General features: G+C 57.0%; 4 protein-coding genes across 4 annotated transcripts; 1 reads left to right on the top strand and 3 right to left on the bottom strand.

Annotated features, from left to right (window-relative positions):
- Positions 1-160: 160 nt before the first annotated feature.
- B0H64DRAFT_425245 (uncharacterized protein) lies at positions 161-4203 on the bottom strand (the record flags this gene model as incomplete). Its single annotated transcript, XM_062805679.1, has 7 exons — positions 3093-4203; positions 2046-3060; positions 1565-1629; positions 1511-1535; positions 1165-1242; positions 1023-1131; positions 161-281 (listed from the first exon to the last, which is right to left on the bottom strand). The coding sequence occupies exons 1-7, from the start codon at positions 4152-4154 to the stop codon at positions 161-163; spliced, it is 2475 nt and encodes an 824-aa protein (XP_062657904.1). The 5' UTR covers positions 4155-4203.
- Positions 4204-5682: 1479 nt separating this feature from the next.
- B0H64DRAFT_375184 (tubulin-tyrosine ligase family-domain-containing protein) lies at positions 5683-7773 on the top strand (the record flags this gene model as incomplete). The annotated part of the gene is made up of 2 exons (XM_062802396.1): positions 5683-5945; positions 6213-7773. The coding sequence occupies 2 exons, from the start codon at positions 5683-5685 to the stop codon at positions 7771-7773; spliced, it is 1824 nt and encodes a 607-aa protein (XP_062657903.1).
- Positions 7774-9018: 1245 nt separating this feature from the next.
- On the bottom strand, positions 9019-10436 carry B0H64DRAFT_463204 (glycosyl hydrolase family 62-domain-containing protein; the record flags this gene model as incomplete). The annotated part of the gene is made up of 2 exons (XM_062807585.1): positions 9019-9196; positions 9308-10436. 2 exons carry the CDS (start codon positions 10434-10436, stop codon positions 9177-9179), a joined length of 1149 nt encoding a protein of 382 aa, XP_062657902.1. The 3' UTR covers positions 9019-9176.
- A 2071-nt stretch (positions 10437-12507) lies between these two features.
- Positions 12508-14760, bottom strand: B0H64DRAFT_343731 (uncharacterized protein; the record flags this gene model as incomplete). Its single annotated transcript, XM_062801289.1, has 7 exons — positions 12508-12660; positions 12724-12836; positions 12927-13119; positions 13204-13547; positions 13618-13730; positions 13799-14345; positions 14579-14760. 7 exons carry the CDS (start codon positions 14758-14760, stop codon positions 12563-12565), a joined length of 1590 nt encoding a protein of 529 aa, XP_062657901.1. The 3' UTR covers positions 12508-12562.
- Positions 14761-15754: the final 994 nt, after the last annotated feature.

Below are 15754 nucleotides of genomic sequence, written 5' to 3'. Positions count from 1 at the left end.
TAGGAAGGATAGCAGAAGCCAAGTGCTGAAGCTGAATCTTTGAGAACCTATCCGATTAATTCTGGCCTCGGCCGCATTTGTCGACCTGACCGACGGAGTCTGGTATTTGGTATCAGTATCTGAAAATGCCCATTAGTGACCCCGAGGCCGCCCCGATACTCTATTCCCCGTCCGAGAATCGCTCAATGGGGGCGATGTACGAGGTGGCGGTCATGTCGTGATCTTCCATGTCGATGCGAAAGCGCAGGTCATCGAGGATGACAAGCTCGATGCGCAGTGAGCTATATGGGAATGCTTGCGAATTAATAGCCTACCTAGGTACTTACTTCCTTTGACCGTTGGTATCTTCCCGAACGTGTTGTAGATCACATATGCCGGCTCGCACTTCGATACGTTGCAAACGAGCAGGTGATACTCGCCGGAGTCAGGAGAGACTTTCTTGAATACGTCTAGATTACCTACCTATCGTGGTGGACTAGCTGCCCGTGGGCCGAGGACCACCGCCAGTAACCGCTAGGCTACCCGGTCCGTGGTCCTCGTTAGAAACTGATCGCGCAAACCTTTCCTATATTCCATCCACAGGCGGTCCGTTCAAGTCCGGGTATGTGTGTGCTTTCTAGGCCAGCCCTATCCGACCTCCCGCATCACGGACGTGTTGCTCTCCGCTACCTTGCATTTCATTACCGCAGCTTTGATTCCCGGTTCGTAGGCTTGGGGGAAGGCTACCTAGGTGGTCGGCGTCTGGCCGGCCTATGGTGACCGGCCCGAAGGACCCGACATTTGGCGATATCCCATCATTTAAAAAGCGGTGTTGCTTAAATGATCTGCGGCCTTGATGGGCCTCTTTGCCGGCGGCCTCTCGCCTCACGGTCTGCGCTGCCCTCAGATGACCATGTCAACACTCTTCATAATTGCCACCAACCGGTATATATCTTCTCTCCATTTACTTCCACCTCCCACCCAACGGTCTAACCTGCTCTGTCATCCCCAGCCGACTTCCCCCGCGCTCTTGATATCCCCACCGGCCGCTACGATGCAGGGACAACACTCCGACGACAGCTTGTTCCAGGCACAAGGGCAGGATATCTCCAGCCCCAACACCATGCCTTGCCGCGCACCTAATCATGGCACCTGGGAATACATCGACATCAGCGACCTAGACACGTCCCAGCCCCAGAAATCCCAACCTGCGCGCGGCCACCCCGGATGGTCCCCCACCCCGCCACCCTCCAGCGGCTACGCCTACGTCTCACCATTCGCAATCCAAACCCAACCCAATCCCATCACCACCGAAGCGAGCGACAGCGACGGCTTCACCAAAGAAGCGCTCTTCCCACTGCCACCCACCAGCCGCCCGGGCCAGCTCAGCTACCGTACTTTCCCCGCCCCCCACACAACCACCAACAACACCAACACCACCACCAACAACACCACCATCACCAACGACGAAGCGTGCCACCCCGCCCGCCACGAGCCGTGCTACTTTGAAACGCTCGACTTCTCCGACTACCAGCACCGCCGAAACCCGAACCTACCTCTGCTGCCGTTGCGGGCCGCGGCTGACGAGAAGGACGGCCCTGGCACTGGCGCTGGCGACGCATACCGGCCGCGCGGGCGTGGGTGGTGCACCTACGGCGATGGCGGTCGGGGGGAGGGTGTTGTTGTTGGGCGGGTTGAAGGTCGCGCCGCAGCAGGGTGGTCGGGATTGGGGGAGGAGAAGCGGGCGTGGCGGGCGGCGCGGCAGGTGGTTGTGGTGGTTGCGGCGTGGATGCTGCTGGTGGGGGGGTTGGTTGCGCTGCAGTGGGTGGTTGGGGGAGGAGGTGTGGAGTTTATTTCTGAGGTGAATGCGAACGCGAGGGGGGACGGGGTGGTGCATGGGGAGTGGCCCTTGTGTACGAAGGCGCGGCCTCGGTTTTGTCGTTTGGTGGTTGGCGCGGGGGAAGAGTAGGTCAATAGGCACATACGTGGCGGAGGGGGTGGGATGATGTGGTACATCTTATTTGGGTATTAGGTAGCTAGACAGAACTCTCCTTGTCACCTCTTACTTTTGGCCTTCCTTTTCACGGCATCCGCCAGACTGCTGAGCTCGACATCACCATCTGCCTTCGCTTTCTTGGCGCTCCTTTGGTCCTTCTTACCGTTGGGTGACTCGCTCGGCCCAGCCTTGCGCTTTTTCCTGCCCTCTTCCAACAGCTTCTTCATTCCTTGCGTAGCCTTGTATTTGGGATTGGACGGGTCGATGGCGAACTCGTGGTTCTCAAACACGGCCTTGAACCGGCTGTCCTCGACGTCCATGTTGAAGTCCTCTTGCAGGCCACCCTGGTCTTCGACGCCCTTCTTGCCCTTCTTCTTCTTGTTCTTCTTCTGCTTCTCCGCGCGCGTGATGTCCTTCATGTCGAAGTGGTCGAGGTGGGAGCCGCCACGGTTCTCATCCGCCATCAGAAGCTCAAGTTGCGCTTTCTGCGCGGCGGTCTCAGCCTCCTCCTGCTCTTTGGCGGCGCGCTTCTTGAGCCGTTCCTCCTTGCGCACCGCCGTCTTGGACGGCTGGGCCGCCTCAGAAGTGAAGAATGGATCGTCGAAGCCGAGGTCGTCATCACCCCCTTCGGCGGCCTGCTCCTCCTGAACCGTCTCAGGCTCGACACCTCTCTTGGCGAGGGCCATAGCTTTCTTCTTCTCTTTGCGTTCCTTCTCCTTGCGCTTGTACTTTTCGATGGTTGTTTCTTCAGCCGCCTCCTTCTCGGGCTTCCCCGATAGGGCCGGGGCGAACGTGATTTGCATTTCCCCAACAGGCCCCGACTTTGACGCCTTTGGAGCAGGCTCATCGCCGAGGCCAAGCGCTGCGCGCATCTTGCGTCTTGCAAGCTCCTTCTTGCTGAGTGGGGCTTCCTCCACGCCCTCATCCTCTAGAGGGGCATCGTCCGCTTCCTCCCCTTCGCTCTCGCTACCACTGGCCAGGTATGCCCGTAAATCGTTCTCTGCAATGTCTGACCGACTTCCTGTGAAAGCTTTGTTGATCGACTCCTTCCTGGAAACCTCCTCGGGATGCATATCCCATGTCAGCTTCACCTTGGAATGCTGGAGCGCATCGTCACAAACTCGACAGGCTTGTACCCGGAGGTGACGCTGTCACACTCATCCCTCGGCTCGTCCTCAAACGTGACATCGTCAGGGATAAACCGTAGGTCGAGAAAGTTGGACGATGACAGATATTCGCTGCCGTCCGTCGCGTCGTAAATCTTGTGCGCCGTGTTCTTGTCGGAACAAACGACTACTGCGTAATAGTACCGTAACCTGTCGAGTTGATACGTTCGGAGTGCATCGCTGTCGAAATCCTGGTCGTTGCCCTCTTGTAGTAGCTCTTTCCTGACCTCCTCGTCTGAATCCTCCGCCGCATCATCATCGTCCTCGCTCTCGGATGCAGAGTCGTCTTCGTCGTCCAGATCCTCGTCATCTGAGTCCTTGTCCTTTTTAAAGATCTCTCTCGGGGGGCCCTCTAATTCCTCGCGCTGCATTCTCTCCTTGCCAAACTCGCTAGGATAGACCGTAACCTTCTCGATGCGCCCACCGACCGGTACGAAACTCGAGAACAGCGCCAAAAGGTCCATAGATTTAATGTGATCCCAGTCAATGTTGACGACAGCAAACCGGTTCGTGACCTCCCCCTCTTCGACCTCTTGCTTATCCCTACGCAGCCGGATGCCGGGCCGTGACTCCTCCACCCCGTCTTCCACCTCTGGCGCTTCCTCGGAATCAGATTCCCCGTCCGAGTCCGACTCCGACTCCGACGAAGAGAATCCACCGCCGCGGGCGGGGTCGTATGTTGTGTCTGCCTTCTCCAGTTCGCGACGGACGATGTCATCGTCCTCGACCTTGGCATCCCCGTCTTTCTCCTCCTCGTCCTCGTCTTCGTAGAGGCGCTCCAAGGCCTTTTTCTTGGTGTTTGTCTTCAGCTTCCGGCCATAGCGGTCCACTCTCGCGGTGGCGACAAAGTCGGCATCCTTGAGCACGCGTGAGAATCGCTTGTCGAGCTTAGTCTTAAGGTTTTTCTTGGAGGGCAATTGGTATCGCGGATCTGTCTCAAAGCTTGCAAAGCGGGAGTCTGCAATCCGCTCAGTTGAGGCGCCTTCGCGCTTTGTTGGCTTGTTTTTCGACATGTTTGGCTATCGAGACGTTGAAACGGAGGAGCAAGAATTCAACCTCTTTCGGCGCGCAATTGCAAGGCACTCGAGAAATTTTTGGCGGGGACCTGGATTCTGCCAAAAGGCGGTGGGCCGCCAAGGTGCTTGGCGCATTTGAGCGCCATCTTTCCGGTGGCGAGCCAATGGTGACGGGACCAACTGTCGATTTCCTGAGCACCATTTCTGAAGTCCACGCCGGAACTTCGTACAACCGACGTCTCGCTCTTCCGTCAGGTTTCAGGTTCCTCTTTTCTCAAGCAGCTGAAGCGGGAAAAAAAATTAGAAAAAGATACCACGTCAAGGCCAAGAGATGCAATCAGTGCCGTGCGATCTCATTCCTCCTCTTCCTCACCGAGTCACTGATGCGGCGTGCCTCTTTTCGCCGTCTGAATCTGGAAAGGTTGAGTCGGATGTATGGATCCAACTTTAGGTATGGTTGCGGCTGCGCATGTAGGTACGGAACTCGGAACCTTCTGGGAGTAAACACCCTAGATGATAATTATCCAAGGTAGAAAAAGAATGGACGAAAAAGAACCCTACGGTCCATAGACCGACTACGGTCAAGACAGCATAGCTTAATCCTCTCGGCTCTGCTTTGCCTACCCCGCGGCGGCATTAAATTTGAATTTGCCAGCCTGTCTCTGCGCAGTCACCCACATTCCAACTCATCACATTAACCTCTACGCTCTGACGCTCACAAACATCATGCCCAGGATAACCGACGACACCGGCTCCGTGCCGGCCCCGACAAGGATTCGCTCTTATCCGGCCGACGAGAGCCCTGGTATTGTACACGTAAATTGTGTACGAATGCAACTAGCGCATGCCTACCAAGTTGACTTCTCAGACCCGGGGCCATGGTTATGTTGCACAGCCCATATCGAAACCCAATTTCTCACGTCATCATAATGAATCGATTACGAGAGCCGCTACATCCCCGGTCCGTACATCGACGTACAATGCCGCGCCGCCGGAATGGCGGCCTCTGATGCGGCCCGCACGAACCGACCTCGGCTTTGGGTTGCGTCCTCTACCCTGGGGGGATGTGCCTGCGGGCCGTACAAGGATCCTGGGCACCAGGGCGAGGTACAGTTTGACTTTCCCAAGAACACAGTCTGTATACTAAGGATAACTAGGGGGCCTTTTGAAACATCACACCCCCCCTCCACTTGGACCGCCAGCTTGGGCAGCCCGGTACCTCGAGCACAGGGGGCTCGCCAGACAATGACAAATAGAAACAACAAGCCCGGAGGCCACCTTGTTAGGGCTGATGAGCTTATTTGATTTAAGGTCTTGGTGATCAATGCAGCTAGTCGAACGTCAAGGCTTGGGAGGTACAGCAAAGGACGAGGGCCGCCCCTTTTCCTTGTCCCGTTTACTAGTCTGGGCAGTTTGTTGAGTTTGATCACAGGAAATACGTTAACGCTTCAACCGTGCTTTCCTCCCTCCGCCGCAGGCCAACATAGGTGTTGTCTCGTTCGACTTCCGTCAAAACAAAGAGCCAATGCCCGCGACGAAGGCAAGTTGCGCAACCCCGGAACCCCGGCGGGCCGAGCTTCGCCCTCAGGGTTTTACGGCGGAACGGGCGGCCAGCAGCAAAGTCTTCCACGGCACGTGGGCCGGGGTGACCACGGAGGCAGTGGGAGGATTTGGTGCAGGCCAAGAAAGCGGCATGAGGTTGATCGACCTGGATTACGTTTTAAAACGGTCGAGTTCCAATAGAAAAGTCAAGAAATCAGAGTCCTGTGAGAAGCAGTCGATTTTTATGTAAGTGGGATCCGCAGTCCTACCTTGGCGCCTCTCTTGGCGTTTGTTTTTTCACCCCTTTTTGCACGTTGCAACACAACAGAAGCCCGATAGCCGGCCTGCTTGCCAAGACGGACGTATAAGACGGCCAACTCACGCTCCCTCCTGAGAGTTGTTTTCGCATTCTACCATCAACCGTCGTCTTGCAATTCCCAGTATCGCTAACGATACGAGGGCCAGTTACCCGTGTTCCCCCTGTTGCCCGCCAACAGCCCTATGGATTTAAAGAGAATCCACTGTTTCGAGATCCCTCGTCAAGCACATCTTGCCCTGGAAGAAGGAGATGACTCCCGCTGAAGAAGAAGTCGGCCCGAGGAGAGAAGTCATGCATGCCTTCATCAACTCATCGGCCGTCTGGCTGAACGAGCACCTCAAGTCGTTCATCCGGCAGCACGTCCCTGACGCCGTCTTCATCGACGATTTTGATGACTTCCCCGCCGGCGCCGATACCGTCTTCCAGTACTGCGACGGCTGGGCTCTGACGCAAAACTTTGCCGCCATCAACGTGGCCAAGACCGGGCTCATCAACGCGTATCCCAACAGCGATGCCCTCGCGCGGAAAGACTTCCTCGCCGCCGTTGTCGAGTACTGGGCTGCCAAGCGGCCCGAGAGCAATCTCCGGAAACATGTGCCGCTCACCGTGCGGCTGACGCTCGACTACGCCGAGTATGTCGACGACGCCCTGATGGCGGCCGACGACCTCTCGCTCCTCTACTCGCTGGAGGAGAACGAGGACAAGGATGCGAAGGACCGGGAATGGTGGATTCTCAAACCCGCGCTGGTCGACTGCGGGGCCGGGATCCGGCTCTTCAGCACCATGGAAGAGCTCTCAAGCCACCTGGAACTGGCCGAGAACGAAACGGACGACGATGACGAGGAAGAGGAGAGCGAGGGGGGTGAAGCTGTGACCGAGAAGGAGAAGGCCAACGGCCATATTAACTTCTCGCCCACGCTGACCACCCCCGGGCTGGAGTCACTCGACGCCCTCGTCACAACCACCAACTCCCTCTCCCTCAACGGCTCCTCAGCCAAATCTGAAAACGAGCCCTCGTCCAAAAAGCCGGTCCGGGCCAAGAAGCCGCAGTACGTCTTCAAGGCCGGCGGGCGCATCCCGTCGGCGCAGATGCGGGCGTTCGTGGCACAGCGCTACATCGTGGCGATCCCGCCGCTGGACGGGCGCAAGTGGCACGTGCGGTCGTACGCGCTGTCGATCGGGCGGCTCAAGGTGCACGTGGCGCGCGAGATGCTGGCGCTGCTGGCGGCGGAGGCGTACCAGCCGCCGTGGGAGAACCCGAGCCTCAAGTCGTCGCTGACCAACACGGCGCTGCAGGACGACGACGAGATGGTGGCGGGCGAGTCGATGCGCGACTTCTGGGCCGCCGACGGCTCCGCCATGTTCCCGGACCGGCCCGACTGGAAGACGCACGTCTTCGACCAGATCTGCGGCATCACCGCCGAGCTGTTCCGCGCCGCCGTCCACACCATGGCCGACAAGTTCACCACGCTCGACAAGTGCTTCGAGCTGTTCGCCCTCGACTTCCTCGTCGATGCTGACGGCAACGCCTGGCTGCTCGAGGTCAACGAGGCCCCGGCCTTTTACGACCAGGGCGTCGCCGGCCCCATGGCCCTCCGTCTGATGGAGGCTATCATCTGCGCCACCATGGAGCACATGGGCAAGGCTGACACCGCGGACCCCAAGAATGCCGCCATCAAGGACCGGCTGGTGGAGGTGCTGGACGAGACGGCCAAGTTGGGGAAGAGCAACATCACCGAGATTATGCCGGAGTGAGTGGGAGGGATAGATAGATAGAATAGAGGCGGGTGTTTTTCGAGCGATTAGATGAGAGTAATCAAGTTGCGGGTGTTTTTCGAGCGATTAGATGAGAGTAATCAAGTTGCGGGTGTTTTTCGAGCGATTAGATGAGAGTAATCAAGTTGCGGGTGTTTTGCATGTTTGTTCTCTGTGCAATTGCGAGCGAGAAGTACCAAGCTACCGAGTGGTTACCATGCCAACCAATGCCCCTGAATCAGGGGAAGCTCGCTCTACTGATCTTGGCATTCATACACACAGAGAATGCCAGCGAGAACCATACCCTGCGTGCAACGACATTGTATATTGCTATTACTACCTATATCAACGCATATCACTCTTAGCACCGGTCGTTAATCTTTCCTGCCTGTCGTCCCCTCCATCCTTCCAGGCAAACCACAATCCCTGCCTTTTGACCACTTTGTCTTCAGTGCTACATGATACAAGCCCTCTAATTGTTGCCGCGCCAATGGCGGCAATTGAAGGCGAACCCATCCAGTTTCAAAGTTGGGGATTGCACTGTCAAATGTCGCATCGCCGAATGGCCCTCGCTCACCGGCTAGGCACGAAGGGCTCTGGGAGACCCTGATTGCCTTTCAATATCATCCCGATACCGCCAAAGTACGTGGGTTGGCTAATTATCCGATAGGACAGTTCCTCAAAGCTTCATCTTGTCATGGAGCGAGAGACCCGGGCCCTGAGAGAATCGGTCCCTAGCATTTACCCGAACCGTAAATTGAATCCCGTGAGGGTCAGTGCCGGCAATGCTGTCAAAGTGATCAAGCGGCACCGGACTACCTTGGATGTCTCAACCCTTGACTGTGGTGATGAATGGTCTGTCCAAGAGGAATGGTCCGGGTATTTGGTAGATGATATTGCTATCAAATGTCACGCAACCGCTCTTATTCCTAATATTGTGTTGAATGCATCTCAACCGTATTCGCCCTTGCCTGAACAAACAGTCGTGATGCAGCCGAGACTATCCTCCAAACCTTCGCCATTGGGGGCATAACAGAGGCCACCATGCTAGTTATAGTAGTCAACGGGTCTAATCCAGCGGCGGGCTGGCGTTGGCAACTATTATTTGAACCCGTTAACTATTCCCCGGCAGGAAGGCATAGGGGAAAAGATGTTCCAGGTTTACACCGAAAATGCATTTCGACGGGTTCTAAGACATAAGATGGCGTTAAATGACGTTACGAGATTTAAGAGCAGTTCTTTTCAGGGTCATAAAATACGTTCCAAATTGTATGTACGAGATATGTCACTATACACAGTGAAAGTGGCCAAACCAGCCTTTCTCCAGCGGTTCTACGAATCATTGCCGGGCCCTGTCCCCTGCCCTTGTGATAGTCCGCGCTTCCCGTCCTGTCCGTCACTCCTTAAATGCATTGAGAGTACCCTACCAAGGGAGTATTGTTAGAAAGGTGCCGCACGCTATGGGGTACTGGGGAGGGGTGGTGTAGGAGAGACTGGTTGTACGGAAGAAGAGGGAGGAGGGGGGTAAACTCACATTCGTTCGAGAAGGTGCACTTGAAGGGGCTGGCGCAGGTGGTCGGGCCGGTGTAGGTCTTGCCGCCGCACTGGCCGTACTGCGGGACGGTGCCACCGCTACCACCGCCGCCACCGCCGTCGCCACCGCCGGTGCCGGGGTCGGGGCTGCCGCCGGTGGCGCCCTGGAGGGTGAGGAGGCCGGGGCGGTAGGGCAGCGAGTTGTAGTCGCTGCTATCGCCGGAGCGGCCCTGGTACAACAGCTGCAGGTTGCACGGGTCGATGGTCATGGTCTCGTCCGCCTTGCTGCGGAGCAGGTCGCCGTGGCTGATATCGTTGGTCCACGTCGCGCCGCTGTTGGCCTTGCCGGCGAAGGGCGCGCTCTCGCTCGTCGCCTGCGGCGTCCACGACCCGCCCAGGCTGGTGGCCGTGTACGACCGGAAGTACCGGCCCCGCGCCCCGATCGACTCCACGATCATGAGGTATGTCGGCCGGCTCTGGCCGTCCACCGTGTAAACCTGCACGGCCTCGAAGAGGTCGTTCTTGGCGCCGCTCATGATGACGGTCGAGCCCGAGCCGAAGTTGCCCGGGAAGTTGCCGATGGGCATGCTTGCGCGGTAGATCTTGCCGTTATCGCCGGCGAAGAACAGGTACATGTTAGTACCGTCACCAATCAGGGTCTGATCGATGGGCCCGGTGTCGGAGCCGGAGATGCTCCCGGAGAAGAGCGGCTGGGCGCTGGACCAGCCGTTCGGGTTGGTCGGGTCGCTCGATGTGCGGTAGGAGAAGGGGGTGGCGCCCCATTGGTAGGCCAGGACCCAGATGCTCTTGGGAGCGAAGTAGAAGAGCGTGGGTGCGACGGTGGCCGAGTTCATGGCGTTCTGGCTAGCCGAGCCCATGCTCGACCAGTCCGAGAAGAGACCAAAGTTCATGGAGCCATAGTTCCCTCCGAAGTAGCTGGCATACACGAGGTGCTTGCCGTTGTAGGGGGCGTAGGTGAAATCCTTGAGGTTGGCCCAACCCGACCTTGGGTTGGCCAAAGAGCCGCTTGAAGTCCACTTGTAGCTGGACGGCAGGCTGCACGCAGCCTGAGCGGCGGGCAGTGCCGAGGCAAGCAGGACAGCGCTGAGGTCGGATTTGGTGAGCTTCATGGCGGCGGGGTGTGCTTCACAATCACGGGGACTGATCCGGGGGATGAAGGCCTTGAGGACTGGAGAGCAAGCCGACGGAGAGAGGACTGGGCTGGATCGGCCTGGACGTATATATAATTTGTTCATACATACTCCCCCCTGACTCCCCTCACCTCGAGCCAAGACGATGCCGAGGTTGGTGTTTTGGTACCAACCATACTGGGTACGGACCTCACTCCCGTGCTCCGCAAGCTAAGTTTTTGGGACGCTCGATTACCATGGAGGGACCGCAGTGTGACGCTGGCAGAGTCCCTGGCTCCCTGTTACTCCATCAATCAGGGGTTGGTATGTTTGCCACTTTTGCAACTGCCGATGCAGAACCCAGCGGCACTACGGCAGCATTGGAGACGACTTTAAAAGTCATCTCGGCGGGAAGTGACTCTCAACAACAATAGGCTCAAGTGTGGAGTGTATGTCCATACCTCGTCGGCATGCCTAGGGGGTCTCGCCGTCGCACCGTTACAGCGTGGGAAGCGAGACGGGGCCTTGTTGACACTCTTCCGGTGCTTGGCACGCCCGAGCGGGCAATCCTGGACAAGCGAGCCATCGCTTACAACGGTATCCCGGCGAGGACAACGGCCAAACCGGGTAGCCGGAGCGGCCGTCTTCCGCTTGGCGGTTCCGTTACCCTCAGCTGAAGGAGGAATAATCCGGGGAAGCGCACCAGACGGCCATGCCGGCGTTGATCATGCGGCACTTCTGCAATGCTACCCTGCATGCGCATTCTCCCGCGGTGATGCGCTCCAATAAGATCGCCGCAGGGGTTGAAAAGTTGAAAATAAGGCCTCCAGAACCACGGTCCATAGCTTCGAGGTTCCGGCACCCCGACCTTGGCGATCTGGCGAGGGAGGGTGTGGTTGAATTTGGATTCGGAGAAAGTTGAGTCTTCAAACCGCCATCATGATCCGGTCAAGACCGAGGACTTGTTATTCCATTCCTTTGGACTTTTTGTGAATCTTGCTGCTACTATGTATACAATCAAAAGAGCACCGTTACTAGCTACCTTACCTTTCCCATCAGCTGTTCCCATCCTCGCCAGCCGAGTCTGATAGTTCTTTTGGTTGCGTCTACACAAAAGCAACTCTCCTTTTGCGTCTAGAGTGGTCCCACATCCTAATGCCAAGTCTTCCCAAGGCTAGGTAACTCGACCTCTCCACGGACGGTGAGAGTACCTACCTATCATTCTTTAGAGCAGGTATAGATAGAAGCTTCTGCTGGCGCACTGCCTACCTAGGATACCGCGGAGATGTGGCTCCTGCTGGGAGTTGAGGGAGCCTAACGGCGGCATCGAAAGGCTCGGAATAGAGATCTGAAAGCCGTCCCCTCGGGGAATTATCAAGCTGGGTGGGACTTGTCGTTTTGGCACGGCGCAATCACACGGGTTAGGACGGTTAGCTGCGAGGGTCGGGATTGGGGCGCTTTGCATGCGACATGCATAGCAGCGCGGCTGATGTGACCATGACGGACCCAAGGCCGAGGTCCCCGAGCTTTGTTCCCCTATCCGGTGTCGAATACGACACTACAGACCTCCTGGTGTCGGTGTGGACGGAAAATCTATCGTTGTTGTCAACACCCCTCGCTATCACTACATCTCAGGGATTGAGCCGAAAGTAAGGGAACAGGGGCGTAAAAGGGCGGTCGAACTTTGCTCCCAGAATAGCAGGCAGCATGCTGGAGAGTGGTTACGGTCGAGGGGTTAGCCATGCGCTAGGGGCAACACCACACGCGGCAAGCGATCTGCAAGCCGAATCGCATCGGATTGGGACGGGAAGCGTAGTTTGTAGGCGGACTAAGGACTAAAGGGCTGTCGTTGGTGGTCGGACGAGTTTCCGAGAAGTCTATCGCTCCAAGCAAGGGGGTAGGCACTTACGCTAAATGAGGGGAACGCCGGGGGCACTTATCCCTGAGCCGTAAGTAAGTTCACTGTTTTGGATATTGATTCAAGTATCATATTGGCTGAAGTGCCAGTGTTTCTATTTTAAAACGACAAGGAGCTGCTGGTACACACATCACACGATCGGCACCCCGATTGCCGTCCTCGTCTCTCTAGGCAGTAGTTTAAATTAACGACCAGAACAAAAACCGCTTTACAACGGGCCCAGGACTTTTCCAGTGGCAAAAGCGGCCAGGGCCATCTTGCCGCCCTCGATCACGTTGCGGAGATGAAGAAAGTTCCAAAGCACAGCTGGTAGGTACTAGTTAGCCACCCATCTTGTAAAAGGCAAGCAGAGCGAAGCAAAAGACATACCCTGGAAGACCTCCATCTGGTAGCAGCCGTAGCTGAAAGCGCAGCGAACAACCTCAGCAATGAAGTACGATCTCATGCGCATATCCCGAGAGGCGGCAAACCCGATGAGGTTACTAGCAACGAGCGTCAGCTGTTCTGCACACACAACCTTTCCACTAGGTAGTGACCTGTCAGGAACACGGAAAAAAGAAGAGGCGACATACACCCAAACATAAACATACGGCAGCCCCGTCCACGCCTTCAACCCCACAAACCGCACATTCTCATACATGACTAGCACATCAAGCCCATTCCGGGGGTCATCCAACCCGTCCAGCCCGTCCGTCAGGGTGTTGCGCATGATGCGCGCCGCCAGGGCGCACGTCTCCAGCAGGCGGGCCGGCACGCTGTTCGGGACTGGCACCGAAGCCGGGACTGAATCCGGGGCCGGGGCCGTGGCCGTATGCAAGACGGATGACCCGTCAACAAGAGCGTCCCAACCAACCGGAGGTACGCCGTCGTCCGCCTCCTCGCCCACCGCAGTGCTGCTGCTGCTCCACGTGGAGGGGGAGGCGGGGCCAGGCAGGGATGAAGGGTAGCCAAAGAAGCCGCGGAAGGCGTCGTGGGCGTCCTGCAGGGCGGTGACGAGGCCCGGGCGGATGGAAGGGTCGGTGTACTGCGCTGCGAGGGAGAGAGCCTCGCCGTCGCAGAGCAGTAGTGGGCAGGAGCGGAGCTGGTTGCCGGCTGGGAAGGCGGGTGATGTGGTTAGGTGTGGGGTGGGGGCTGTGCCGAGAGTGCTGAAGGCGAGCGGCGTGGAGAGGCAGATGCATTGCAGCGTGTCGGCCCTGGTTGGGGGAGGGTGAGTGGGATGCCGGCTGACGACATGGAGGGGAAGGGTAAGTTGAGGGCCCTTACATCAGGACGATGTGCTGCATGACATCGGGCATCGTGTGGAGCCCTCCACGGGACTTGATGAATCCCTCTACGGCAGCCAGATGCGTGATCGTGCGGGGGCTGAAGCGGACCATCTATGCAACACAGGGTTCGTCAGTCTCGTTCATACCTTACCCAACCCTTTTTCTCATAGGGGACCCACCTCAAACATGCCCAGGATGACCACCGGATACACCACCTCGTGCAACTGCTTCGCATCGGCATCGTCGACAAACTTTTGCAACTCCCGCACGGCCTGGTATTCGTAGTACGGGTAAGTAATATCCTGAGTCCCACGGACGGCATCCAGCACGCCCGCCGTCAGGAGCCAGCCGATGTAAATACAGGCCGCCTTAGACAGGTCCGGGCGGAAATAGCTGGGTTGCTGAAACCCGACCAGCACAAAAGCTTCGTCAAGATAGGACGAGTATGACCCGCACCGGCTGAGGTAATCCTGAAAGGTGCGGGCGTCGACGCCCGTCATGTGGGTGGACTGCGGCGGTGCGCCGCGGAGGTCGTATGGATTCAAGTTAGGGCGGCGCTGCCGTGTAACGGCCATCCATGTCTTGTCGCGCTTGCGACTGCTGTTCGCGACAGACCGGGAGCTGGTGGCTGGCTCTTGTGCAACCAACGCCTGCTGCATGTCGTCCTCGAACGAATCTAAGTGGCCGCCGTTACCGCTGCTGTCATTTCGGGCCGGAGCTAAACTGCTAGACGCGGATCAGTCGGCATGGATTAACGAGGGCTTTCCTAAATAGGACAATGCTGAATTCGACCCGAGCCCACGGTACCACGGTGCAAGGTTCAAGAGACATGGAGAAACACGCTCGTGGTACCTGACAGGCATAATTACCGGACTTACAAATACGACTTCGGGGCCGAGCCAATGCCATCGTACGTGCCTGCGATGCTACTTCGTTAGATGCCGCCCGTTAAAATCTACACAGTACGTCCTCTTTCTTCATCAGGGGCTCTCCCCAGACGCTTAGGGGTACCACGACGGGACTTGACCTGACATTCAGCCTGCTTCCGTCGACCGCGGACTACGACCATGGCCCTCGACCTAACAACGCGCTTTTGGTCCTTGTCCAGTTTCGGACCGTCGTAATTCACAAAGATGCTCATGATGAACGTCTAGAGCTGACCACCACAGCGGCTTAGTAGAGTTGAAAGTGAGACGAAGAGCGGACAGCGGGAAGCTAAAGTGCTCTCGATGTCTGAGGGTCGAAACGGTGGTTGATGCTAAAGTTTTAGGTTCTCGATGGGAGAACTCAGAAGTTGCTGGTGGTGAGACTTAGCCGCGACGGAACACGAAACGATGGAGAGAGACGGAGGGAATCAATGATGGTGACAGTTCCCGCGTCTCTCCATCCCGCCTCCCTTGAGGCTCGGTTGGGCGTCAAACTTCAGCCCGCGCTTCCTCCCACGCTAGCTGATCCGGGATGACCCTCTCACGATATGATTGGAGTCGAGCGTTTACCTTTTTAGGGATGGCGTCGAGGTCTGCCTTTTCTTCCCCTTGGCGCCGAGCACGGGTCCATGCCGAGATCCACACGGAGATGGCACCGAGTTATCCCAGTTTGGGATTCCGAAAGGAGATGTTGCGCCAGGGTAAAATACTGTGTGTTATACTTCGTAGTACGGAATATGGGGCGGACGTTAAGGAGTGCGGAGTTGATACTACGCCCCGGCGACTTCAACACCACAACAATAAACTTAATTGAATATAAGGCAAGGGTGTGTGTATGTACACTACGCAGTACGTAGGTGGGTCACGGTTGGTGACAGCAAGACATGGACCCGTTCTTCTCGCGGCCCGTCCCTTAGTCTCAGTGGTTTCGAACCTGTTGTTGGATGGGTGGGCGCGGTCGCAGCTGTCCCGAAACACCAAACTTTCCGATCGCTTCGCTGTCGCTGTACATTAACGCGACAACACACATCGAGGTTTGAAACCTGGTTCCTCGGCGTCTTTGAATAGGTGTGCTTACCTAGGTACCTACCTATCATAAATCACCCACCTAATACCGAGGAATGCATGAAACCCCAATTATTGCCAATGCTTCATGATTAGGTACCTAATTAGGTAGGGAGGTACCAAATTATCCTTGGTGTGCGTTCA

This window comes from Chaetomium fimeti (assembly GCF_033439085.1).
Source record: "Chaetomium fimeti strain CBS 168.71 chromosome Unknown B0H64scaffold_5, whole genome shotgun sequence".
NCBI classification, from domain to species: domain Eukaryota; kingdom Fungi; phylum Ascomycota; class Sordariomycetes; order Sordariales; family Chaetomiaceae; genus Chaetomium; species Chaetomium fimeti.
The sequence above is the reverse complement of the archived record's forward strand: the minus strand, read 5'-3'. Positions and strand labels throughout refer to the sequence as shown.